This window comes from Amphibalanus amphitrite, unplaced genomic scaffold, assembly GCF_019059575.1.
Source record: "Amphibalanus amphitrite isolate SeventyFive unplaced genomic scaffold, NRLGWU_Aamphi_draft 000037F_arrow, whole genome shotgun sequence".
In the NCBI taxonomy this organism is placed as follows: domain Eukaryota; kingdom Metazoa; phylum Arthropoda; class Thecostraca; order Balanomorpha; family Balanidae; genus Amphibalanus; species Amphibalanus amphitrite.
This window is the reverse complement of record NW_024881533.1, coordinates 261,247-289,146: the sequence shown is the minus strand read 5'-3', so window position 1 is coordinate 289,146 and position 27,900 is coordinate 261,247. Positions and strand designations below refer to the sequence as shown.

The following is a 27,900-nucleotide window of genomic DNA, read 5'->3' as shown; positions in this document are numbered from 1 at the left end:
ATTTTGCAACGCCACACCACTACATCCCATTTTCGGCCGGAACGTGTCGTAACTGCGCCTCCCCTGTCAGCAGAGATTTTGGGAACGTTCACTGCATTAAGGCGCCGACTATGGTCAACAAGGCACGATGGCAGTGATGATGCAACGATGCAGCGAAGCGATGCATGAATAGGTCTCACTCAGCACCATGGCGATAGCTTCATTGCTACTTTTAATTGCAGCGAGCCGATCAAGGACTTGACACATGCCCCCAGACAAGGGCGGCTCAATGCGAAAGCCGGGGCTCCAGATTTCCGGCCCGGGAAAAACCAGTAATGCACGAAATATGGCGGCGCTGAAACAAATCGCCTCGACGTCGGCGCATTCACCCCTGGCTATGATAGCGTACCGCTTGCCGTTTCACGTTTTCACTTTGAAATACGCTAGTTGAACAATTCCTTTGTATTCATCCAGCTACTCATAGGTAGTTGACTGACGATCGCGCAGAAGCCCCTGAGGCTATCCCAGACAGCCCCTCTGGCCAGAACGCACCGGTTAACACATGGCGCGCGCTCCAGCGCAGGGTTACAGGTCAGTTGGAGCACCTCGGCGGAGGCGGCGGTCACTACACGGCAGAGACAGACGGCCCCGGACGCCCCGAAAACAGCCGGGGTTGGTCGGCCCGTCCAGCGGAGACGGCGGGACGGGCAGCCCGGCGCGAGCTACTCCACACAGCACCAGCATTGCATTGATGAGTTCAGCGGTCTCGACATAATGGCCATTCCCAGCACGGATCTCCCCGTTCTACTATTGCATCGTAAATGCACTTCCCAACTAGGCAGTGCTGAGGTATAAATCTTTTTTTTTGTCTAGGAAGCCGGAAGCTAGTTGATCACCTCAGCAGCGTGCGATGTAAATCAAGTCCAGACAGAAAAATAGCCCTGCCGCAAAAGGCCCCTAAATCTGGCTTTCATCGCCAAAAGCGGTTCAACGCCCAATGGACATAAATCTCTCATTATAAACCCTAACAACCCGACTGACACCCCACCGGCCGGTCTACAGTTTGGCGAAGTCGGGCGGCGGCGCCTTGCGGTCCATGGCGGCGGTGGCGGCCTTCATAATGTCCTCCGACTGGAGCATGACGCCGTTCCAGGCCACCATGTGGTCCAATCCCTCCTGGACAGAGTGGTCGCGCGAGTAGGTCAGGTTCAGCTTGGTCGACTGCACCGCCACCGGCGACTTGGAGGCGATGGTGGCGGCCAGACTGAGCGCCGCCGCCGTCAGACTGAGGGATCGCAGTCAGTGTCAGTGGTGTCAGACTGAGGGAGGGCAGTCAGTGTTAGTGGTGTCAGACTGAGGGAGGGCAGACACTGTCAGACTGAGGGAGGGCAGTCAGTGTCAGACAGAGCGAGGGCAGACAGTGTCAGACTGAGGGATGGCAGTCACTGTCAGTGTCAGACTGAGGGAGAGCAGTCAGTGTCAGACTGAGGGAGGGTAGACACTGTCAGACTGAGGGAGGGCAGTCAGCGTCAGACTGAGAGAGGGCAGTCGGTGTCAGACTGGGGGAGGGCAGTCGGTGTCAGACTGAGAGAGAGAGAGAGAGAGAGATTTCTATATTTGCAGACTCGAGGTCCAATAAAAAAAAAAAAAAAACAGGCACATGTAAGTAAAAGATCACTGATCAGTGATCGGCTATATGCTAAATACAATCAGCTATATGCAAACAGTGCAGTGGACCAGGTCTGTCGAATTGACGACAAAACGCGAAGATCCCCATGAAATAGGGATGCGATGATGCCATTGCGAGATTGTCCGATACGAGTCATGAAGCCGAAAACAGCTTTCCGGTACATAGCCCAGAAGTTATCAATGCGCTCATTCACATACATAGATGAGGCACTACTAAAGCGGTCATAACCAAAGAACATTCTAGCAGCGTTATTGAAACAAACTACGAATTTACGCAGAACAGCAGCACGATGAGAATGCCAAAGATGAACACCAGAAACATTCGAGCAATACATGGAATACAAATACTTCTTCACTTGATAAGTACAGAGAGAGAACTTTCTGATCAGCGAATTGGCTCGACAACACAGAAGACGATACTGGTGCTGCACCTCCAGATCATCAGATTTTGTTGGGACATTGCTCACTTCAAAGCCAAGATATTTATACCTATTCACATAAGTGAGCACAGTACCATTCAAGACTATATCTGGTAAAGACATATTTTTAAACAAATTGGGCAGAATAGCCATGCATACCGTCTTTTTTACATTGAAAACAATATCATGTGCATCGGCATATCTAGCACAAATGTCAAGCAATTTTTGCAGTCCTTGAGGCGTTGGCGATAGCAGTACCATGTCATCTGCATAACAAAGGTGATTAACACTGCCCAAATAATGACAACCAGCACCACTACTGTCTAATTTTTTAGACAGCTCATCAATGTACACGTTGAAAAGATATGGGGACAAGATACCACCTTGCCTGACGCCATTGGACACATGAAAGCCTTCCGACAAACAGGTGCCCCACATCACACGGAATGTTTGCGAACCATACCACGAAGCTAATAGTTGCACAATAGTGGCATCAACACCTCGACGCAAGAGTTTATCAAACAAGGTCCAATGGTTAACCCGGTCAAAAGCCTTTCGAGCATCAAGAAAACAAACAAAAACAGGACTACTGTTTCGAAGATAATGATCAACAATTTCTTTGAAAGCAAAAACAGCCATATCAGTGGAGTGTCCATCCTTAAAACCGAACTGATGGTCACTCGTAAGGGAGGGCAGTCAGCGTCAGACTGAGAGAGGGCAGTCGGTGTCAGACTGGGGGAGGGCAGTCGGTGTCAGACTGAGGGAGGGCAGTCAGCGTCAGACTGAGAGAGGGCAGTCGGTGTCAGACTGGGGGAGGGCAGTCGGTGTCAGACTGCGGTATGTCAGACACAAGATTATCGGCAAGATTGCAACATTACCGATCAGCTCAATAACATTTATAACTTCGTCGCATTCCTTCTTGCTCCCTGATAAATCACTACAAATGCTAAATGCAGTTTTTATACGGGTAGACAGCAGCTGATCATTGTATGTAACATACACTTATATCAGTCCATCTTTCCAATCAAACCTGTAAAAAAAAAAATCACTGCGCTTGCATCACGCCCCACTACCCGTTATGATAAGGAGAGTGTTGTTTCGGTATTACTTACCGAACGCTAGATGGCAGGCCGGGCGCTTGGACACGCCATGTCAGCACACCCGTCAAAAATGGGTGTTTTTATTCATTTTTCTCTCTCTCTCTCTCTCTAATCTACGGTGCTACCCTTCAGTCAGCGAAAGACGTCCCCACAAAGCCTTCAAAATGGAATTTAACGTACCAATAAAACACATCGCCATAAGTGAAAGATCCGCGAGCGTCAGGTCCTGATACCGAATACGCCCTCACCAGCTGCCACGCCGGGAACAGCTAATGCAAAACTACGCTCAACAGACCCAAGTGTCCATCAGCAAAAAGCGAAAACCAACTCCGTGAATTATGAGCAAACAGTAGACAAATGCCCTATGCCATTGGGCGCAAGACCACTCGTCTTCGGCCTGGGCTTCAGCCGGCCTGCGCAGAAACCACTCCAACCGCTCGGTGGTAACGAACAGCACGGTTATCACCCTCCAAAACCCATTCCCCGTCCGAGGTTGATAGCCTTTACGAAAAAAAATGCATTTTGTAACGACAAACCTGACTACCGATTATTGTATGGTACCAGATTGGGATAAGTTCTTTGGGTCACGAACATCACTGGTTGTATCGTGCAGAATCCGCTGGTCTTTGGACTGGGTCCGAGAGACCCGTGTCGCCAGAGGCGGAGCGGGGCGCGCTGAATACTGACCTGTGCCGGTCGCTGAGCACTGACCTGTGCCAGTCGCTGGTCACCCTGCACAGACCTGTGCCGGTCGCTGAGACCTGAACTGACCTGAACTGCCACTGAGCACTGTATAACTGACTTGTGCCGGTCGCTGAGCACCCTGTTCTGACCTGTGTCGGTCGCTGGGAGCACCCTGTACTGACCTGTGCCGGTCGCTGGGAGCACCCTGTACTGACCTGTGCCGGTCGCTGAGCACCCTGTACTGACCTGTGTCGGTCGCTGGGAGCACCCTGTACTGACCTGTGCCGGTCGCTGGGAGCACCCTGTACTGACCTGTGCCGGTCGCTGAGCACCCTGTACTGACCTGTGCCGGTCGCTGGGAGCACCCTGTACTGACCTGTGCCGGTCACTGAGCACTGACCTGTGCCGGTCGCTGGGAGCACCCTGTACTGATCTGTGTCGGTCGCTGGGAGCACCCTGTACTGACCTGTGCCGGTCGCTGAGCACCCGGCTAACCAGGCCGCACTGCAGCGCCTCTTGGGAGCCGAGCCGGCGCGCCGTCAGACACAGCTCGTTCACCAGACTGCGGCTGCCGATCACCTTCGGTAGTCGCTGCAGGGTGCCCACGTCGGCCGCCAGACCTGGGAGCGCGGGGAGGCAGAGGTCAGACAGACCTGGGAGCGCGGGGAAGCAGAGGTCAGACCTGGGAGCACGGGGAGGCAGAGGTCAGACCTGGGAGCGCGGGGAGGCAGAGGTCAGACAGACCTGGGAGCACGGGGAGGCAGAGGTCAGACCTGGGAGCGCGGGGAGGCAGAGGTCAGACAGACCTGGGAGCGCGGGGAGGCAGAGGTCAGACAGACCTGGGAGCACGGGGAGGCAGAGGTCAGACCTGGGAGCGCGGGGAGGCAGAGGTCAGACAGACCTGGGAGCACGGGGAGGCAGAGGTCAGACCTGGGAGCGCGGGAGGCAGAGGTCAGACCTGGGAATACAGGATTAGAGGTCAGACCAAGACAAAGCTAAGGCAAACCAGGGGTCTATTGGTCGGATAGAACGAAAGGTCATAAGCCAGACCAATCTGCATAATGTGTGCAAACGGTCGTAGCTCAGACGGACCATGGATGAGATAATACTGGATTGGTGTCTTAGCAGTTGTTGGCGACATTGAGCTCAGGCTTGCCATCTAGGTTACCACTACCTAACGATAATTCTCTCGCTAGATGGCAGACCTGATCCCAATGTCTATCTAGCTTACCACTAACTAACGATAACTCTCTCGCTAGATGGCAGGCCTGATCCTAATTTCGCAGATTCCTGTGTTAATTTTCACGAGACACCAATCCAGTGTTATCTCATCCATTGACGGACCAAAAGGTCACAAATGAAACAGACCAGGAGGCTACAGGTGAGACAGATCAAAGGGTTGCCGGCTAGACAATGCTTGGAATAGAATAGTGGGGGATACTGATCACCTGGGCTCCAGTCAGACTGGATGTCGCAGGTGAGATAAGACAGCCAAGACATTGTTACACATGTATGTATGTATTGACTTCATGACAAACCATTCCATATACAAATAATGGCTATTTTTGGCGTCGAGTCCAATGAAAAACATGAAAAACAAAATGCATAACATCGTAAAATACAGTTAGCAACAGCCCAGTAACCCACATGCGACTTTACCAGTACACTGCCAGCCGCCGGATCGGTCGCACTCAGCATCCAGCAGCCCTTCACTCGCACTGTATGTACAGTGTACAACCCTCTGCGGCCCTCAGCCGCCGCTCTGGCCCCCACTCACCGATGTCGACCTCCTTGACCTGGAAGAAGGCGTCCTGGGAGCAGAGTCGGATGTCGGCGGCCGTCACCAGGTCCACGCCGCCGCCCACGCAGCCGCCGTGGATGGCGGCCACCACCGGCTTACGGCACTGACCGGCGGGACGAGCGGTCAGGTACAGCGGGAGGTATAGCGGGAGGTGCATACAGCGGGAAGTATAGCGGGAGGTACAGCGGGAGGTACAGCGGGAGGTACGGTCAGGTGCAGCGGGAGGTGCGGTAAGGTACAGCGGGAGGTACGGTGGAAGGTACGGTGAGGTACAGCGGGAGGTACAGCGGGAGGTACAGTGAGGTACAGCGGGAGATACCGCGGGAGGTACAGCGGGAGGTACAGCTGCAGGTACGGTGACGAACAGCAGGAGGTACGGTGTGGTACAGCGGGGATGAGGTAAGGTACAGCGGGAGGTACAGCAGGGTAATGCGGGAGGTACAGCGGGAGGTGCATACAGCGGTAAGTATAGCGAAAGGTACGGTGAAGTACAGCGGGAGGTAAAGCGTGAGGTACCGCGGGAGGTACCGCGGGAGGTACAGCGGGAGGTACCGCGGGAGGTACAGCGGGAGGTACCGCGGGAGGTACAGCGGGAGGTACAGCGGGAGGTACATACAGCGGGAGGTACACCAGGAGGTAAAGCGTGGGGTACAGCAGGAGGTACAGCGGGAGGTACAGCGAGAGTGGGGACACGACGGTGGGTACAGACAGCGTAATGCACGCAGTGGATATGAAGGAGAACGGCACCTTTCAACATCGTCGAAAACGACTAAAAAACAGCAAAATGGCAATAAACAAATGCTTTTTAAAGAAAATGCGTTCTGCATGGTTGTGGTATATAATTAGTTATATTTCATGAGCATCTGGACTCTTGCGACATTACCAACGGACTCGGTTATCGCATCAACAATAATTGTCGTCACAAAGCAGCCACCCTCCGGTGAGCTGCCGGGAGACGTCCCGCTGCCCGCGCCCACCACCCACCCGTTCCAGGTCGGTGATCCAGTCCTGGAAGCGTTTGATGATGGGGTGCATCTGGAACGCCTTCCTGGCGGCGTCGCCGTCGCCCATGGCCAGGCCGCCGAGCGCTGCCAGGTCGGCCAGGTCGATACCGGCGCAGAAGAGGCGGCCGGCGCCGCTGAGCACCACGGCGCGGCACGCCGGGTCCTCGTGCAGCTGCTGGAAGCACACGCCCAGGTCCCTGCGACAGGGCGGCGCGGCACAGCCGTCAGCTGGGGGCCACATCTGTCACCGGGACTGGGTGCTGGGGTGCCGCGAGAGAACACTCGTGAGCGGGTATCGTATGCCAGAAAATGGTACTGACTACTGAACACAGCATGGCTTTTTAGCATCGCCCTGCACTGCAGCCCTGCTGTGGTGGGTATGCTTATAACTATGTAGCATGTGGTGGATCAGTCTGATAGACCCAGTGAATGCAGGCTTAGCTGAGAATGCTTACATTTGTCAACTTAACTAGCATCTGAGTAAAGTAATTAAAAGTTCTTCAAGTCATTTTCAAGTCGTTTCATTGCAAGGCTGAAAAGGTCTCATCATCATTCACAAAGTTAATTAATTATCTTCATTTTGATTGCATCACCATACTGAACACTTACTTCCACATTTCCTTGTTGAGGGCATTGAGCTTTTCTGGACGATTCATTTCCACGTGAACAACATACTCTGATGGCTGAGTTACATTCAGGGTCTTGTACTGGGCATAGTCAGCCAGTGAACTGGACATTCTCACTGTCTGCCTTAGCGCAGGTTGAGCTGCAACAAAAGAACAGCATTGGTCAGCAATCATAGCAATGTCATGACAGTACCTCAAGCATTCTATTGGTCAGCAATCATAGCATTGTCATGACAGTTTACCTCAAGCATTGTAATATTATGCCCTAGCATTGATCCTCTTGCTAAAAATTCCGAACCATTCAAAGAACTGAGGTTTTAGATTAACGTGGTACCAGTTATTTTGCTAGAAATGCAACCTAAGATTTCATTAAAATTTTAGCAAAATAGCAACAAACACAAGGTTCAGGCCTCTTACATCACCAAGTCAGGTCACTTGGGAATCTACCACAGCCAGTTTGAATTGTACTTCTTTGCTGATTGAATTGTATGTCATGGTTTGTGCCATAAGCACTGCTTAGTAAATGATTCATTGAATTAACCCGGCAGGCGGTGGGCCTCTCGGCCATCTTCCACGCGGTGGGGGGGGGCATCTTTTGCCCCCCGTATCTCCGAAACTATTGGACGGATCCGTAAAATTCAAACGGCGTTCGATAGCCCTGTCAAATTTGTCAAGTGACACCAAATTTTATTGACCTCGGGGTCACCGATGACGTCACAGGTCAGGTCAAAGATAAAATGTTTCACCGTTCACAGGTCTTTTAGGGAATGCGCTATCACCGAGTAAAACGCATTTTGTCGAGAATCAGCGATAGGGCGTCAGTTGCCTAGTACATATGTTGCTATTAAAGGTCACTGATAATACCAGGCCAGGTCACAGGTCAGGTCACCAAGGGTCAGCACATGAACCCAACTTTACTTGGGTTGTGCGATGCATGTTTTATGGCCAATTTTTCATTTCCAACTCGATGGTGTTGGTTATAAGACCATGAGGTACGGTTTGGGTCACTTTCTGGTGGAGGTCAGGTCAAAAAAGGTCAAAAAAGGTCAAATTTCAAAGTTGATAGTTTTGCATAAAATAGGTATTGATTCGATGCAGCTGAATAAGTTTTTTATTTGGAAACCCAATACCTCAATACTCTTAGCGCACCCTAGCTTCATGCCGTGAAACAAAGCCGAAGCCGTAAGTTCCGGGGCCACAAAAATCGGCAAAGCAGTGTGTTCCAGGCTGGCGGGAGCCAGCGAGGGCCGGGCAGCGGAGCAGCACGTGCTCCGGCACGTCCGCCTCTTCTCCGCTCACGGTGTAGAGCGCCGCTGGGCACCGCTTGTCTGGGCACTGCTCACTGCTCAGGTACACTGATGAGTGGAGACAGCCGATTCGGTGCACGTACTGGAGCGAGGGACCCCAGTGGCCCGCCCTCATTTGGTGCACCGAAACGCCGGCCTATCGGTCCTCTCCAGGGATAGGGAGCGGCCGCGTGCTCCCAAGGAGTGGCTTGAATAGTGACATGGACCAGTTGTTGTGCCATTGATGCGAGACAATGAACCGCCCTGGGCCCTGTTTCACCGGTGATAGCAGCACGCTGCTTTTACACGTGTCAAATTGGGTTTCCATGGAAACATCAACAGGCCCAATGCTCCAACACTACCACAAGTGTGACGTCAGCTCGCGCAACTTAATAGCAGCGTGGTAGCAGCGTCCCGTGAAACACCGCCCTGATCAGCGAGCGGGCGTTTGAGGGCAGGCCGGCCGCCAGTTTCGCCAGGTCGTCCGCGCTCTCATTCCCCCTTGATACCGCAGTGGGCAGGAACCCACTGCAGTATTGCTTAACGACGCTCGGCGATGTTCAACAAGGGTTTGAGGGCAGGCCGGCCGCCAGTTTCGCCAGGTCGTCCGCGCTCTCATTCCCCCTTGATACCGCAGTGGGCAGGAACCCACTGCAGTATTGCTTAACGACGCTTGGCGATGTTCAACAAGGTCTTCCATACCTATCTCCACGCCGAGGGTTGAGGCCTTACCTGGGTGGCACTGGCCGCTCCTCCACTGAGTAGACTCAGGGCGGCTCACCAGTTCGAGCACGTGACGACCGGGGTGGGTACGTCTTGTCCCGAAACCTCTCCAGAGCCGCCCGCGGGGCGAATCTGCTGCTAGATTGACCAGCGTACCGGATATATTCGCTGACCGTCTTTCGCCAAAAAAATATGTGACCGCCCTGCGCCGAAAAATTTGTCCCACACCATGCGCTGAATTCGGCGCATGCGAAGTTACGCCGGAAGTGGGCTGAAATTTTTGGTGCAATCCCGTCGCTACGCCAGACATATTCAGCATAACGTGTATTTTTTCCAGTCTGGCAACAGGTGGCAGTGTCCACCAATAGCCCTACCAGATGCAGGTTAAAACAATGCAGCTGAGTATCTTGAAAAATAAGAGTATCTTGAAAAATAAGCAAATACCCATAGCAATAGCATTAAAGGGACCCTCCCACCTTCAAAAAAGTTTATGAATTGGCATGAAAGTGATGTCGCTCGGTTCAGAAAGAGCGAAAACGAATATCTACCAAATTTCACCGAAAAATATTCACCGGTTTTCAAGATATTAGACTTTTACTTTTGTTTACTTTTTGGGATCTCCGCTGTTCCTAGCGACTTTATTTAAAAGTGCGGCATTTGTTGCGCGCAACGCAGCATATACCACCGCGTGCTACAAAACGTTTTAGTCAAACATTTAACGGACGTTCGAAAGCCTGATGATGTCATCAGATTCCCGTAATGGTTAAGAGATAGGGACCACGCTGGTCCCACCCTGCAAGTAAAGGGAAGAAATTTCTTGAACACCATAAAGCTGCGGGGGTTGCGACCAGGATAAATGGTGGTTTCTGAGCCTGGCCGCAAACTTGGCTATCTCAACTCAAAACTAATGTTAAGGTGGGAGGGTCCCTTTAAATTAAAAATATGTATCAGAGACACCATGACCAGGTCCATACCAAGTCAACCAGAGACAACAGCAGACAGGTCCCAACGGTATTTGTCAAGATAAGGTCCGATCTACAATTGAGGCGCTGTTGATATGAACACGAAACAGCGGAAATTTTAGGTTGTAATTAGGTTAGTTTGTAGGTTAGTAGGTTTTAGGTTGGTAGGTTGACGGTTGTTAGGTTGTAGGTTTGCAGGTTGTAGGTTGGTAGGTTGTAGGTAAGTAGGTAGATAAGGTGGTAAAAGTATACATTGAGTCCGAGTGACTGTTAAAAGATAAAGTTTTCATATTCTTACATTATTTGACATCCTGAGTGCTGTTCACGGGCACCTGCGGTGACTGCGGTAGCTGCGGTAGATCGCAGGCTGAAAGTCCCGCCCACTTGTGTATACGTCATCACGCGTTCGTCTGCGGCGGCTGTGTCAATTTTGCGCCCAAGTAACACGAATGCGCAACTGCCGCGCCACTTTGTATGACAAATGGTTCCTGCGGCCGCTGCGGTCGGATCGTTTCGACCGCAGGAGACGCAGGCGACCGAAGCCGACCGCAGCCGTATGACGTCACACCACCTGCCCCATCCCCACTTTCTGTGACGTCATTACCCGGCTGACCGCCGAGCCGCAGCTACCGCAGCTACCGCAGGTGCCCGTGAACAGCACTCTGAATCCAAAAATGATACTTATGTGTCTTGGAAATAAAAGAAAAAACATAATCAAACCTGACCTAACCTTACCTATTTACCTACAACCTACCAACCTACAACCTACAAACCTACAACCTAACCTAACCTAACCTACAAACCTACAACCTAAAACCTAAAACCTACAAACCTACAACCTAACCTAACCTAAAACCTAAATTTTTTGCTGTTACATATTTGTATCAACAGCGTCACAATTGTCCATTCGGACCTAATATATACTAATACCGATAAGGTTAGGTCAGGTTTAATTATGTTATTTTTATTTTCGAGACATGTAAGTAGCATTTTTAGATTCAGGATGCCAAATAATGTAATATTGTGAAAAATTATCCTTGAATTAAGACTTTATCTTGGCATTTACTGGTCCCAACTTCCCACAGGCCACAAAACATAATCGGAACCCCATTGTAATAATAACAAATCAATTACCTGACACTCAACAACACATACTAGACTACAAGACAAGTAGTGAAATAATTAACTTACCTAGTTTTTGCATCAGCATCATTGTTTCAATTTAAATTCTAGTTTGACCTTGGAAGAATTTTTCTCTGAGCTGAATTCGCTTATGGCAGGAGCGTATACTAATATGAGGTTTTAACCAGGGCTGCGGAGTCGGAGTCGGAGTCGGAGTCGGTCGGAGTCGACAGTTGTGACCGGAGTCGGAGTCGGAGTCGGAGTCGATTTTAGAAACCCGAGCCGGAGTCGGAGTCGGAGTCACCGAAAATCTGTCGACTCCGCAGCCCTGCTAGGTCTGCGGAGTCGGAGTCGGGAGTTGGAGTCGGTCGGAGTCGACAATTCTGCCCGGAGTCGGAGTCGGAGCTGGTTTTTGAAAGCCGGAGTCGGAGTCGGAGTCGGAGTCGCCGAAAATCCATCGACTCCGCAGCCCTGGTTTTAACTATATACAATATACTTTGTGTGGCACACAGCAGTCCTTACAACTCACAATAGGATACAATATTTTTGGACGACGGTGAAAACAGGGCGCCTGGGGCGATTTGATCAAGGTTCGTTAAATTTACACGTGACGTTTGGCATATAGAAGGCCTATAGAGCGGGAGAAGTTCCAAATGTCACGTGACTAATATGCCCTCCGGCGCCCTGTTTTCACCGGCGTCCATATTTTTATTATGACTGTATATTGTGCCACAACTGCAACACACCAAGGCCGTGACTTGGCCGTGACCAAGGCCGTATAAGTTAGGTAAGATCGTCCGGGCTCGCTAATGTTACAAATCTGCAACACTACGGTGACGTCACCGGAGCATACGCTCCCTGGCTCCATCCGGACCCTGATGCGGCCGCTGGAATCGCTGCTAATCGAAAAATTACTTGTGCAATAGCGCTTTTAAATGACTTTAAAAGGGGGGAAAATATGATAGCAAAATAATAATGAGAATCCCTTGTCCTGACTGGGATTGTATGACCCGCCACCTATCGGACAACGTCGTAATTAGGGTTGAGTTGGCGATCGCCAGGTGGCTTGTCAGTAAGCTGTCAGCCGGACAGGAGAGGGGCCGTCAGGCTGTAAACGCCAGATCATGCTCAGGAAAATGCGACACGCTTAAGAACGGTCATTTATCTCGAAAAAGATGCGGTGCCCTGTGGTGATATGGCCCACATGACTCGGGACCCGTAAGCCGTATACGGCCTACGGGTACCCTCCCGAGTCATCAGGGTCCTTATAAGGCCCCTGTGGTCACCGGCAGCTCCCAAGGCCCCTACGGACGCGATACATGCTTCGAAAATCGCTAGACAAAGGACTCAGGGGCGCAGCCAAGGGGGAGGGGCACACTAGGGCTTTAGCCCCTCCCAAATCTAGCAGGCGCCCTCTGGAAAGACGCCATCCAGGCGCCGAAGGCGCCCTGGATGCAGCGCCTTCCACGATCATTCTGTGCGCCGATGGCGCCTTTTCAGTGTCCAGCACTCTAGTCGCCCTCGACGGTAAGCCATTGCGACGTCATCATGCGGTACTGGCGCCCAGATTTACAATTTTATATCTCTTTGTGGGTGAAGATGCACCCACAATCCTGAAATGCCGGATATCCACTCCCAATCACCTGACCATCTAGCGCCCTCGGCTCACCTTCAGCGCCCTTCTGTCTGCTCGGCGCGCTTCTGATCTGTCGGCACCCTTCTCGCCCTTCAGCGCTCTCCTGGCCTGTCGGCACCCTCTTCACATTCGGCGCCCTCCGGGCAGACCAGTTAGCGCCCTCATGGACATTATCACACAGCATCCTCCTGATCTGTCTCGCCCTCCACACTTGTCAGCGCCCTCCTGACCTGGCAGCGCCTATCGTATTATAGCGCCCTCTTCACCGTACAGTGCCCTCCTGACCTGTCGCAGTCCTCACTGTATAGCGGCCTCCTAACCATACAAAGCCCTCCAGACCGGCTCCTGCTACGTTCAGCGCCCTCCTGACAAGTCGGTGTCCTTTTCACCGTAGACGGCCCTTCTGACCTGTCGGCGCCCTCCTGACCGTACATTGCCTTCCTCACCTTGTCCGCGCCCTCCTCTTTATACAGTGTCCTCCTGACCTGTCAGCGCCCTCTTCACTCGTATAGTGCCCTTCTCATCGTACAGCATCCTCCTCACCATGGGCGCCCTCCTGACCTGTCGGCGCTCTCCCCACCATACAGCGCCCTGCTGCCTTGTCGGCGCCCTCTTCACGGACAGCGTTCTCCAGATCTGTCGCAGCTCTTATCACCGTGCAGTGCCATCCTGACCTGTCAGCGCCCTCGCCTCACGCCTGTCGGCGACATCTTCGCGTTCAGCGCCCTCCTGACCAGCCTGCGCCTTTTGCAACGCATAGCGCCCTCATCACCATGCATCGCCCTGCCGACCAGTCAGCGTCGCCGTTCATCGTACATCGCCCTCCTGACCTGTCGGCGCCCTCCTCACAACACACCGCCCTTCTGAGCGGTAAGCGTTCTCCTCACCATGCAGACAATGCAACACTTTACAATTAGGAAAGCGTTAAGTAGCCTTTGCTTAACCCTCGCCGGCACAGGCCATTTTGCGTCATTCGACGGCAGGGGGGCTGGTACGACCCCCCCCCCCCCTCGCGCCTCTGACAGCTTCGTAACATGTTACGAAGGCACCAAAACTACTTCGTAAATGTTCAAATGGTTACTAAATTCGAAATCAGCTCCAAAAATTAGCCTAGAAACATGTAAAACTTGAAAAAGTGAACCGAGGTCACCAAAGGTCAATGACCTGACCTGACCTTGGTGACCTTGACATCCACCCTAATGCATAAGAGCAACATCAAATCACATGTTTGAACATTTGAAACCACGAAAAGCTTGCAAACGCGCGGCTAATGCGAGCCGACATACGCCGAATCGCGATTCCGGCCAAACATGGTCTCGGAAAGTAGGTCACAGGTCAAAGGTCATTTGGGTCAGGGTCATGAAATTTTCAGGGTAGGTGTACAATTGATCAATGCGAAGGTACTGAAAGTTTCGTCACGATCAGCCGCTTTTTACGCGAGTTATTCGCGAAAAACCTTAGGGGGATTGCATCAACTCAACTCCCTGTGCCGGCGAGGGTTTAAGTGATTTTAGACGCAAAGTAGTAATGAAGCAATTTCCGGAAAGTAAAAGGATCACAACGTTTCCAGCGTTTCCGGAACGTTTCCGGAAAGGAACTTGTTTACAACCGTGACCCTCAAAATCGTATTCAGGGCCAAACTTGCGGGGAAGGCCAGCTGACAAGTGTACGCCCCGGTGACGTCACGAAAAATGTTAAACAGTCGGGCGCCCGGCACATAGGAAAGCTCGGGATGACAGCCCCCTGGCCGTGACAGTCAAAGTCGTAAACAGGGAGCAGAAAGGCAGGATTTTGCCTCTGCAAAAAAGGTAATTCTTCAAAGAAGAGCAAAATTTGGCGAGAATAAAATATGTTGGAGCATTTTTATGATATAAGGTATTTTAAGTTCAAACAAAAGGACTCAGCAGTCTTGTCTGAAGAGATTAATCCCCTATAAAATGACTTTATTTATGAAAAAAGAGTTAGAAATAATAAATACCTTTTTCACCTTATGAAGGAAATGCCTTACTTTTCCCTCACGAAGTGTAGCCCGTTCTTTGGCGCTCTACTGACAAACAATCTCACTGATCGCAATCCCAGAGCAAATCAATTGAGAGCTTTTTACAGGCTGCTAGACTTGATACTAATCGAGTTGCTAGGCAACGCTAACCGGTATGGTCATCCTAGAATAAGAATTACTACCATATTGTTTTCCCATAATAACAACCAAAACCACATTCCCCCAACATTTTGACGAAAATTTTGAGGACGACGGTGAAAACAGGGCGCCTGGGGCGATTTGATCAAGGTTCGTGAAATTTACACGTGACGTTTGGCATATAGAAGGCCCTTGGAGCGGGAGAAGTTCCAAATGTCACGTGACTAATATGCCCTCCGGCGCCCTGTTTTCACCGGCGTCCAATTTTGACCATTCACACCAAGATTCACACAGGATAAGGCCTTGCATTCACGTGAGCTCACATCAAATGGTTGATCCCCGGCGGTCGTAGCTGGTAACCATATGAGACATTTCTATCCACAGGCAGTGAATAGATCGTTATTTAGGTCGTAACTGAAATAGAGGCAAGGAAATATGTTTGTCTTGCTCTATGCCTAGCATGTGAGGTGTACCCTATTTTATTTGCGTTTCAGTTTCAGTTTCAGTTTAGGAATTTGAATTGGGGTTAGATGGTGAGGTGGGGCTGTGTTTCCACTCTGACTCCACTGCCCTGCAGATGTTTTGTTTTCAAACACCTTACAATATATTTGTGGATCTCAGTTTGATCCTAAATAATGAGCATCTGGCTAATCATCTTCATCATCATATGTAACACAATGCTCAGTACTAGCATCTCCATCCTCAAAAAGATCTCAGTATGACCCTCCCAGACTTCCATTTCACAGATGCGCGTATAGTTGCATCATATTCACATTCAGATTCACGTTCAGATTCGTTCTGAATATCGATCATTTTCATCGACATTCAGATTCGTCCCGAATATCGATCATTTTCATCGATATTCGCGGCGCGCATGCGCACTGCGAATATCGATGACCTTGAATGCACATTCACATTCGTTCCGAATATCGATCAGTTTCATCGACATTCAGATTGGCGGCACGCATGCGCACTGCGAATATCGATGACCTTGAATGCACATTCAGATTCGCCCCAAATGTCGATAATTTTCATCGATATTCGCGGCGCGCATGCGCACTGCGAATATCGATGAACTTGAATGCAACTCCCAGTGCCCTCCCCGTTCCGCCGCCTATGCCGCGGGAATTGATACCCCCCCCCCCCTGAATCTGAATGTCGATGAAACTGATCAACATTCGGAGCGAATCTGCATGTGCATTCAAGGTCATCGATATTCGCAGTGCGCATGCGCGCCGCGAATATCGATGAAAATGATCGATATTCGGGACGAATCTGAATGTCGAAAATGATGGATATTTGGAACGAATCTGAATGTGAATCTGAATGTGAATATGATGCAACTATACGCGCATATTTCACAGCCACTTTCAAGATAAAACAGATAATTATGGGCCTCCTGCTTCACTTGGTCGGCATTGCCGTATTTGGAGGCTGCACCTATTATGAAACATATCACCTGCTGGAGAATGCCAAACTGGTGCAAGATCATCCAGTCGTAAAGGAGCTTTTCAGTGTGCGGCCGCAATGGGGAGGACGATGGAAATTCCTCACTGTTTGGGGACTGGTAAGAAGTGGGGCTGGATGAAATTAGAATGTACCTATTGAATGAGCCTGTTGTTAATGTTGACATATGATCAAACAGAGTATCTAGTATCTTAGGACTTAGTATGACTTATAAAGAAACTGTTGTTGGAATAATTTATTTGTTTGCAATTATGTTACTTTAATATGCTGTTTTTCGTTATTTTGCTGTCTTTTAGCTGTCCTTTCTTTAAATCTTTATTAAATGCAAATAAGCTGCATACTGCAGATTCTCAGTACCCAGGGGCCATGAGAGACTGATAAATCATGTGATAAATCATCAATCATGTGATGAGCAGTGTTTTGTGGCATATAAATGTGTTTTTGTTTCAGACAGTGCAGCTGGTGTACAACATCCTTGCGGCCATCAATGATGTGTTTGGTACCAGCACTGTGGTGTATAGCGCCACCTCTCGGCTGCAGAGGCTCAGGGATGTGTTCTTCACTGCGCTCTCCCTGCCTATTGCCATGGTCAGTGATAGGTGGCTACCAGTACCTCTTTAGTGGAGTTATGAACAGTCAGAGAATGTTTAATGCTTCTTAACCCGCGCCCTGGTGGGGGGGGGGGGGCTATTCCCCCCCTCCAGACTTTTCGACATAGTTATCTCCAGAACCGCTGTGCCGATCGTCACCAAACTTTCAGTACCCTCCCGGACATCAATTTTACACATTGTGACTAAAAATTTTCCAAAGGCTATGATAGGTTGGCCGGAAATGACGTCAGAGTGTCGAGTGACGTCATGTTCTGCCGTTTTCGACCCAAAAAAGGGTTTCGCGGGAAGAGCTGTCAGGCCTATGGCTTTGCAAATACAGAAAAATGATAAAGACATAAAAGCTGTAGAATTGACAGGGCTACAAAACTGCTATCTCGGATTTTTGAATTTTTCGGATTTTGACCCCCAAAAATCAAAAAATAGATTTTTTGAATATAATAGCCTAAAAATCCAAAAAGTTTTTTGAATTTCGCAAAAACCGGAATATATGTGATAGTCCTTACCGCCTTCTATCCACATACCAAATTTGAGATTGATACCTCTTTTTTGGCGAAGTTATAGCGGAAAAACTGTTCAAAATTGATGGCGTCAAATTTTCAAACTCAATTTTTAGCAATTCTACACCCCTAGCGCAAAACACAGACCACCATTAGACTCCCCGTGACGAGCTGCATCGAATCAATACCCCTTTTATGCAAAACTATCAACTTCAAAATTTGACCTTTTTTGACCTGACCTTGACCTGACCTTCACCAGAAAGTGACCTAAGACGTACCTGATAGTCTTATAACCAACACCATTGAGTTGGAAATAAAAAATTGGCCATAAAACATGCATCGCACAACCTTAGTACCTAAAGTTGGGTTCATGTGACCTGACCTGTGACCCTTGGTGACCTGGCCTGTGACCTGACCTGGTATTGTCAGTGACCTCTAATAGCAACATATGTACTAGGCAACTGACTGACGCCCTATCGCTGCTTCTCGACAAAATGCGTTTTCCTCGGTGTTATAGCGCATTCCCAGACCCGTGAACGGTGAAACATTTCATCTTTGACATGACCTGTGACGTCATCGGTGACTCCGAGGTCAATGAAATTTGGTTTCCTTCGACAAATTTGACAGGCCTTTCGAACGCCGTTTGAATTTAGCGGATCCGTCCAGTAGTTTCGGAGATACGAGGGGGGGGGGGCAAAAAATAGCCCCCCACCCCCACCCCACCAGGTCGCGTTATAAACAGACCCCACCAGGGCGCGGGTTAAGGTTCTCTTTAGTCTCATTATTTGTATAATTGATAGTAACTTAATTATGTAATATCCAGTGGTTTCCGCATGCGATAGGATGAGCGATAAACGGTAAACGATAATTATCGAATATCGCTGTTAAGTAAATCGGTATCGTCATCTTTTATCGCTAAATTTTCAAAATTATCGCTCATCCACTTATCGTAAGTTACAAAAATTATGAGCGATAAACGATAAAATGTAAAACGGGATGATGGAAAAATGGAAGACGATCGACAGTGTACGCCGCGCGACAGTATGTGACATGTGTTTGCAACCTGTTGCTATCTGCTAAGTGAACAGATCTGTCAGACGGCCGACGGGTGGTATAAATTTGCGCGGCGGACCAGGCTGAGGTCAGTCACGGGGGGGGGGTCCACTCCCGCATATCTGGGGAAGTGAACAATTATATAAATGAACTTGCTCCAGAAAGTCAAACTCGGCATAAAAAACTACGCCAACTTGGCTCAGGTTTCCGTCTTTGTACACTTAAAGTACACTTATTTAAGCTGTATTTCCTATCGCTTTTGTTATCGCTGTTAAAAAACAATTATCGTTATCGTTTTATCGTTTATCGTTTCGTTATCGATGTTAAAAACAATAATCGTTATCGTTTTTTGCTATCGCTGTTAAATTTAATATTTTTATCGTTTATCGTTTATCGTTATCGCAAACCTTTCTTATTGTTTTATCGTTATCGCAGGTCCGAAAATTAGGTATCGCGTAAAGCACTGGTAATATCCATCATCCATCTGTTTTGTAGCCAGACCCATCATTTTTGCCAGCAAATATTAATCCTTTGTTTTTGCTCATTGACAATTTGTTTGTGTCCCACATTTCTTTACATTATGCTAACTCATTGCATTTATTCGTAATGATGATTTTCGCACATTTATGCTTATCGACATTTCTTTGTCTACAAATTTTTGTTGAGTCCACTCCTATGTATATTTCTCAGAAGCAAATCTCCATCGAGATGCACGCTTTTGTCTCTGAATCTTCCAACATACTGCCACACTTGTCCCATATGGTGTGAATGTCACTGGGAGATTCTGAGACTCCCTCACATGGTCCTATCCCAGGCCTGTACTCTTATCCCACTGGACTCATATACTTCCCACTGTGAGGTGTTGGGGGCTGGTCCATTGGACTAGCCCGCTGGTCCATTGGACTAGCCCTCGGCAGACCCTCCCCCCCCCCCCATCCCGGCTTTCGTGGGTAGGGAAATAGCCCAGGTGATGCCGCTTTTAAATTGCTGTGATTGGCGGACGAATGTCTCTGTCGAATAAGTAATTGGATTGATTTACGCTCAAACATAGTTCTGGTTTCGAGGAAATGCGGCCTAAGATTTGCGGAGACAAAGATTTCAATGCAGCTGACAATGACTTCCTGTGTATGAGTTTCCCTCCCTGAGCGGCACTGAGCGGGGCCGCCGCCGGCGCCGGCAGGTGGTGTGTATCCTGTTCTGGGGCATGTACGCCATCAGCCGGGAGCTGGTGTTCCCGGAGGTGATGGACCTCTTCTACCCGTCGGCGCTGAACCACGGCGTGCACACGGCGCCCGTGCTGCTGGCGCTGCTCGAGCTGGTGCTGGTGCCGCACCACTTCAGCAGTCACCACGTGTCGCTCGCGCTTCTGGTGCTCTTCCTGGGTGCCTACCTGGCCTGGTGAGTGTCCGTCTGCAGTCCCTGCCCCCGTCTCCCGCCCGGTCACAGACAGACTACTGCAGTCTGCTGAGTGTCCACAGACTCCCTCCCAGTCTCCCGCCCGGTCACAGACAGACTACTGTAGTCTGCTGAGTGTCTACAGACTCCCTCCCCGTCTCCCGCCCGGTCACAGACAGACTACTGCAGTCTGCTGAGTGTCTACAGACTCGCTCTCCGTCCCCCCCCCTGGTCACAGAGAGACTACCACAGTCTGGTGAGTCTGTCTTTCTGCCTTTCTGCTGGGAAAAGCCCTACTCGGCCACAGGCAGGCCACTGTATGTAACTTAGTCTCGCGGTTGATCCTGACAGACTGCTGGCACCTGCCCGGTTTCGAAGCGAAACTCCTGGCGTCTGATGTTTGTGGAGCTAAATTGCCCTTAGGTACGAACCCTAGTTTACTGTCGATAGGTGACACTTTGAAATAATTGTTGTCCTTTAATCCTCGCTTTTGGTTTACACTGATTATTTAAAGTGAACCCGATTCGAAAGCTCCGATCGAAAACTAATGTTTTGTCTTATTAAGATTATTAAGCAAAAAAAAAAGAATATCTATCGAATGATACGTTTGGCTCACTCAATATAAACAGTATTTTCCTTGAGTCCCGAATCTGTTCAGGGATAGTTGTCGGAGCATGTACTTCGGCTTGGATTAGCTAAGGCTTCTCGGATCGCTGACTCTCGCTCAGGAAAGTAGCACTGATGTGGCCTCTGTAGATACGCCTCCTCAGCAGCGCTTTTTATGACTCTGTCTGCTGACTGGCGCCTGTGGGAGCGAAGGTGGGGCCGAAGGTCGCCCAGTGACAGGGGTCGATCGCCCGGCTGCGGGAGATGACTCTCCGGTCGCCGCGTGTCACTAGGCAGGGCGGTTGGCGGGAAAAACTCCGCCAAATGTGCCGATCACCCGAACTGCAGTCGCGTTCAGTGTTATGGTCAGTAGGGGCAAAGATGATCGCCAACGATATGCCACGTGTGGTGTTTCTGCCTCGATCATAAGTTGACGCGCCTTGTGTTGATGTTCACGTCCCCGATGGAGGATCGACTGTTCAAGGTCTTGTCAATCGATAAACATTAAACTTGTTCGCGACCTTTGTAGCGTGCCACTGTCCTCAGTCCCGGGAAGGGGGTTCGGTGGAGCGGCTATCGAAAGCCTATCTCAACAACAAAAAAGGGTGCGCTTGATAAAACCGTCGCCGCCTCGCGTATTTCGGTTCCGATTTAGGGCATCTCACTCACGGTTCTGTTTGTCTGTTTTTGTTTTTGTTTTGTGTTTTTGCCTCTTGACATGATGCCTCATCTCGATAGGTATGCGTCTCCGACTTTCCATTGTTGATAGCCAAGCTTGGTGTCATATGATAAAGCAAAGTAACAACTAACAGTACTGATGAAATGTGTTATTCAGCTCATCATTTCGTTGTGAAGTCGTTGCGATTTGACCGAGCAGGATACGCCTGGCTTTTGGCTGATTATTAGCACAGGTCTGTCTCTTGTGTCACTCCTTTCATGCACATGTAGCCTAGTTCATGTGAAACAAATCCGCCCTGACTTTAGGCATCCAATGGGCTCAGATATTGTTGTGGTAGGTAACGTTGTACATTGATGATTTGCATTTGTTGCTGTCCACCGGCGCGGTGCCTGGTCGGGACCTGTGCGGTGTTTGTGTTCGACGCGCTAGATCTGTGGCTCCGTGGTTTGTTACAGGACCATGTACCTGGCTCTGGTGGCCGAGCTCTGGGTCATGGGTGTGCGAATTGATGGGGTGTGGTCTGTTACAGGACCATGTACCTGGCTCTGGTGGCCGAGCTCTGGGTCATGGGTGTGCGAATTGATGGGGTGTGGTCTGTTACAGGACCATGTACCTGGCTCTGGTGGCCGAGCTCTGGGTCATGGGTGTGCGAATTGATGGGGTGTGGTCTGTTACAGGACCATGTACCTGGCTCTGGTGGCCGAGCTCTGGGTCATGGGTGTGCGAATTGATGGGGTGTGGTCTGTTACAGGACCATGTACCTGGCTCTGGTGGCCGAGCTCTGGGTCATGGGTGTGCGAATTGATGGGGTGTGGTCTGTTACAGGACCATGTACCTGGCTCTGGTGGCCGAGCTCTGGGTCATGGGTGTGCGAATTGATGGGGTGTGGTCTGTTACAGGACCATGTACCTGGCTCTGGTGGCCGAGCTCTGGGTCATGGGTGTGCGAATTGATGGGGTGTGGTCTGTTACAGGACCATGTACCTGGCTCTGGTGGCCGAGCTCTGGGTCATGGGTGTGCGAATTGATGGGGTGTGGTCTGTTACAGGACCATGTACCTGGCTCTGGTGGCCGAGCTCTGGGTCATGGGTGTGCGAATTGATGGGGTGTGGTCTGTTACAGGACCATGTACCTGGCTCTGGTGGCCGAGCTCTGGGTCATGGGTGTGCGAATTGATGGGGTGTGGTCTGTTACAGGACCATGTACCTGGCTCTGGTGGCCGAGCTCTGGGTCATGGGTGTGCGAATTGATGGGGTGTGGTCTGTTGCAGGACCATGTACCTGGCTCTGGTGGCCGAGCTCTGGGTCATGGGTGTGCGAATTGATGGGGTGTGGTCTGTTACAGGACCATGTACCTGGCTCTGGTGGCCGAGCTCTGGGTCATGGGTGTGCGAATTGATGGGGTGTGGTCTGTTACAGGACCATGTACCTGGCTCTGGTGGCCGAGCTCTGGGTCATGGGTGTGCGAATTGATGGGGTGTGGTCTGTTACAGGACCATGTACCTGGCTCTGGTGGCCGAGCTCTGGGTCATGGGTGTGCGAATTGATGGGGTGTGGTCTGTTACAGGACCATGTACCTGGCTCTGGTGGCCGAGCTCTGGGTCATGGGTGTGCGAATTGATGGGGTGTGGTCTGTTACAGGACCATGTACCTGGCTCTGGTGGCCGAGCTCTGGGTCATGGGTGTGCGAATTGATGGGGTGTGGTCTGTTACAGGACCATGTACCTGGCTCTGGTGGCCGAGCTCTGGGTCATGGGTGTGCGAATTGATGGGGTGTGGTCTGTTACAGGACCATGTACCTGGCTCTGGTGGCCGAGCTCTGGGTCATGGGTGTGCGAATTGATGGGGTGTGGTCTGTTACAGGACCATGTACCTGGCTCTGGTGGCCGAGCTCTGGGTCATGGGTGTGCGAATTGATGGGGTGTGGTCTGTTACAGGACCATGTACCTGGCTCTGGTGGCCGAGCTCTGGGTCATGGGTGTGCGAATTGATGGGGTGTGGTCTGTTACAGGACCATGTACCTGGCTCTGGTGGCCGAGCTCTGGGTCATGGGTGTGCGAATTGATGGGGTGTGGTCTGTTACAGGACCATGTACCTGGCTCTGGTGGCCGAGCTCTGGGTCATGGGTGTGCGAATTGATGGGGTGTGGTCTGTTACAGGACCATGTACCTGGCTCTGGTGGCCGAGCTCTGGGTCATGGGTGTGCGAATTGATGGGGTGTGGTCTGTTGCAGGACCATGTACCTGGCTCTGGTGGCCGAGCTCTGGGTCATGGGTGTGCGAATTGATGGGGTGTGGTCTGTTGCAGGACCATGTACCTGGCTCTGGTGGCCGAGCTCTGGGTCATGGGTGTGCGAATTGATGGGGTGTGGTCTGTTACAGGACCATGTACCTGGCTCTGGTGGCCGAGCTCTGGGTCATGGGTGTGCGAATTGATGGGGTGTGGTCTGTTACAGGACCATGTACCTGGCTCTGGTGGCCGAGCTCTGGGTCATGGGTGTGCGAATTGATGGGGTGTGACTGTGGTCTGTTACAGGACCATGTACCTGGCTCTGGTGGCCGAGCTCTGGGTGTACGGGGTGATGAAGGTGCTCTCGTGGCCTCTGAGGATCGCCTTCATGGCTGCCAACCTCGCCTTCGCCATCGGCCTCTACCTCCTCGGCAAGAAGCTGGACCACCTCGTCTGGGGTGAGAGACTGCGCGACGAGCGCTGTACCACCGCAGACGCGTGGGTATAGCTATAGTTATTAGACCCCCTCATCTGGGGTGAGAGACTGCGCGACGTGTGCTGTAATACCGCGTGGGTATAGCTATAGTTATTAGAGCCTCTCGTCTGGGGTCACGGTTCGTCGGAAGGTCATCTCAGGCTCAAAAGAAACGATATATACCATTCGAAAGCTGACGGTGAGCTGAATCCTAAAATGTAATTTTTATCAAAATCGATCGATGGCCTTTTTTGAAAATTGCGTTTTTTGTAAAAACTTTATAATCTTTTATTCAACGGGCTGTCCCGGACATTCTTGAAAACATAAACATGTATTTTTGAGTTCCAGTGAAAGATGAACGCCAAAAGAACAATATTTAGCGAAGCAATATTTCCAACCATTAATATGCGTCTCCCACAGCCGACAATAAGGCGCAATCACACAGCTAAGTGTCACGATGGACCAAAGTCAGCCACACACAAGCGTGAAATGACCCTTATCGACTCACAGACCCGGCGCTCTCGGCCCGCCTGACCGGCCATGGAAAGAACGTTCGGCTCTCGTTCTACTAAACAAATGTCGTATTTGTCACTTTAACTGTCCACATCGCTATCAAAGTTATTCAGGATACCTGTGAAGAAAATTCATTGTTCTGTTTGATTTACAACATGCTTTAATTTACATTTTTCTTATACATATTTTGTTCCATCCAGCTGCGCTCAGTGCCCGCGCAGGGGAAGTGAGCGGGTTTCACTGTCAGAGGCTGTACTGGTGACAGCTGCTCGGCCGTGCGACCGGTCAAAGGTTACCCTGCCCCACCGGGCGCTACCCCCACTCCACCCGAGCTGAGGCCGGTGCAACCTCTGACATTTCAGCGCGGCCCATTTTCCTTATATGGGCATGATACCAAGCTCATTTGAGCAAAGTAGACATGAACAAATGCAAATTAATGCATGATGTAAAGATGACAGAACAATGAATTTTCTTCACAGGTATCCTGAATAACTTTAATAGCGATGTGGACAGTTAAACTGACAAATGTGACATTTGTTTAGTAGAACGAGAGCCGGACGTTCTTTCCGTGGCCGGTCAGGCGGGCCGATAGCGCCGGGTCTGCGAGTCGATAAGGGTCATTTCACGCTTCTGTGTGGCTGACTTTGGTCCATCGTGACACTTAGCTGTGTGATTGCGCCTTATTGTCGGCTGTGGGAGACGCATATTAATGTTTGAAAATATTGCTTCGCTAAATATTGTTCTTTTGGCGTTCAGCTTTCACTGGAACTCAAAAATACCTGTTTATGTTTTTAAGAATGTCCGGGACAGCCCGTTGAATAAAAGATTATAAAGTTTTTACAAAAACGCAATTTTCCAAAAAGGCCATCGATCTCTTTTGATAAAAATTACATTTTTGGATTCAGCTCACCGTCAGCTTTCGAATGGTATATATCGTTTCTTTTGAGCCCGAGATGACCTTCCGACGAACCGTGGGGTGAGAGACTGAGCGACGAGCGCTGTAATACCGCCGCCGGATATGTTAGAATTAGAGGCACTCTGTTAGTGGTGCGGTGTTTAAGGGAGTTCCTATCAGTTGGTGGGTCACCATTCATCGTCGGCTAAGGGCCGGGGTAGAGCATTGTCCTCCAGTTATTATATTGTACAAGATTGCATGTTAGCCGCACCAGCGGGCGCGGTGGTGCGGCTAGCATAGAGCATTCCAATTGCTGGTGTGATGATTTCTTTGAGTTTTGATTTTAACGGAACATTTAGTGAACACTGATGGTATTATTTTCGCGTGCTATTTGAGTCGGTTGAGCTCAGTGCTGCTGTACTAGTTGCTGCAGCAGTTTCCACCGGTGTGTTGCCTGTCCGGGACCCTGCCGCTCGGTCTCCTCACCAGTTCCGTTCCGTGTTACAGGGAAGCAGAAGGCGGACGCGGCCACTGCCGACCAGCGGCGAGCCAAGAAGCACCGCTAGCGCTGCCGGCCGGCCGCCCGTCGCACCATGTTAGGTCCAGGAGACCGCTGTGTCCCTGCACCTCAGCTGCTCGTGTTACTGTGCGTGTAGTGGGCAGGATGAAATCGTTTATTCGTTCCGTTTTAGTCATTATTTACATGGTGATTGATATCAACCGTGCTTCAGATTTTATGGTAGATTGGTTGCACTGACGGGACGTGATATCGGTAGTTTAATGTAAGAATATTATTATGAAGCATGAAGTCAGTATAAAGCATGGCGTCCATAAGCAATAACAGTTCAACTGCGTTTTTCTAGATCAGGTGACGATAGATTTCCCGTGATTTATCCCATTCCCGTGCGAGGTCGCGTCGAGCGACCACTAGTGTCAACCACCGTTTAACTACCATTCAATGCAATGAGTCAGGTTTAATTGCTCAACTGTGCGGGCCAGCTCACCCGGGTCCATATGTGGTTTGTTGGGGCGCCGCCTATGCTCTGCGCTGCCTGGGGCAGCCGCACCTCTCACTGCCTTTAGGCCGGGACTGCCGGGGCCGAGGGTAGCCCCAGTGCTACCGGTGCCGCACCAGTCTCGGACGTTATCAGCGCCAGTGTGGCATCCCTCTTACTGCGCGCAGTGTCTGTGTATTACGACCAGGTGATGCTCGTCGAACGGCAAACGACTCGTCCAGATAACCGTACAGATTAGCGGCGCCGTGTCGGCACTGTTGTCTGTCTATAGCACATTGCCCAGTGTTTGTGCGGTGTGTACCGCGCTGTGTAGCGGGTACCGCACTGTGCGGCTTGTACCGCATGTATGCCGTGTACCGCGTGTACGCCGTGTACCGCACTGTGCGGCGTGTACCGCGATGTGCGGCGTGTACCGCGTGTACACCGTGTACCGCACTGTGCGGCGTGTACCGCGCTGCGGTGCCGATCTCCCGACCGTCGGCTGTCGGCCCGCCAGGCCGGCGGGGCGGAGCGGCCGGGGCAGGTCCGTCTCCTACAGCCCCGTACCGCAGACCGTCCCGGCCCGGCCGCCTGGGCCTAGGAAGTGTTTGTCTTCCACCCGGCGGCCGGCCCGTGCCACCGGTCTTCCAACCACTATGCAAGGACAATACAGCAATAAACAGTCATCCACCCTCTCCGTGTGTTGGCGCTCTAGCCAGCGCCCAGGCCGGACTTTGTGAGGTCGTTTGGTGCTCGCTCTAACTGGCTGGCCTGGTGCCACCCGTCTGAGGAATCCGGCCACCACCGACTATGTCCTGGTGATACCTGAGGAGGCCGGTCTGTGACACTGGGTGTCCAATGCGAGTTACGCTGGAGTTGACCCGCCCCCGTCACCAGCGAAAATCGGACTGTCTGCGCGGTCACCAGCCGATTTCCCGATCATGTAGCTGGTGGCCAGCTGGCAGCTGCTATACTCTGCAGTCTGCATGTCTCCACGGAATTGATAGAACAACAGAAGGCACCAGCACATGCATAACCACCATCTGTCACGAACGTTGTCTGTCACCTTGGGATAATTGCGCAAAAGATGGCTCCCGTCGCAAATACCGAGAGGCGTTGCGGATCTGGCGCCACCTACGCAGCTGGGTGAGATGCCTAGCGCCACCTAGCGCCCATACTCAATTATGTCGGTAACCGGACAAAATACCGTAAAGCAGAAGATCGTAGGAAGGTGATCGTATGCAAAACATCGTAATGGATGAAGATCGTATGACATAATGCTCGTATGGACAAAAGATCGTATTCGCTAAAGATCGTCA

At 50.8% G+C, this 27,900-nt stretch overlaps 2 protein-coding genes across 6 annotated transcripts; one reads left to right on the top strand and one right to left on the bottom strand.

Annotated features, from left to right (window-relative positions):
- Window positions 1-426: 426 nt before the first annotated feature.
- On the bottom strand, window positions 427-11,992 carry LOC122372535 (delta(3,5)-Delta(2,4)-dienoyl-CoA isomerase, mitochondrial-like). Of its 5 annotated transcripts, none has more exons than XM_043349842.1 (7): window positions 11,925-11,992; window positions 11,465-11,543; window positions 7,286-7,442; window positions 6,657-6,873; window positions 5,649-5,775; window positions 4,338-4,491; window positions 427-1,264 (listed from the first exon to the last, which is right to left on the bottom strand). In XM_043349842.1, the coding sequence occupies exons 2-7, from the start codon at window positions 11,484-11,486 to the stop codon at window positions 1,036-1,038; spliced, it is 906 nt and encodes a 301-aa protein (XP_043205777.1). In that variant the 5' UTR covers window positions 11,487-11,543; window positions 11,925-11,992; the 3' UTR covers window positions 427-1,035. The 5 variants fall into 5 exon arrangements, with proteins under 5 accessions (XP_043205777.1, XP_043205759.1, XP_043205750.1 ...); XM_043349824.1 differs by having other exon boundaries at window positions 11,465-11,562; window positions 11,925-11,944; XM_043349815.1 differs by having other exon boundaries at window positions 11,918-11,936.
- A 910-nt stretch (window positions 11,993-12,902) lies between these two features.
- Window positions 12,903-27,274, top strand: LOC122372534 (androgen-dependent TFPI-regulating protein-like). Its single transcript, XM_043349788.1, has 6 exons — window positions 12,903-12,922; window positions 16,533-16,735; window positions 17,086-17,223; window positions 19,977-20,194; window positions 24,010-24,161; window positions 26,094-27,274. Exons 2-6 carry the CDS (start codon window positions 16,559-16,561, stop codon window positions 26,150-26,152), a joined length of 744 nt encoding a protein of 247 aa, XP_043205723.1. The 5' UTR covers window positions 12,903-12,922; window positions 16,533-16,558; the 3' UTR covers window positions 26,153-27,274.
- The last annotated feature ends 626 nt before the right edge of the window (window positions 27,275-27,900 follow it).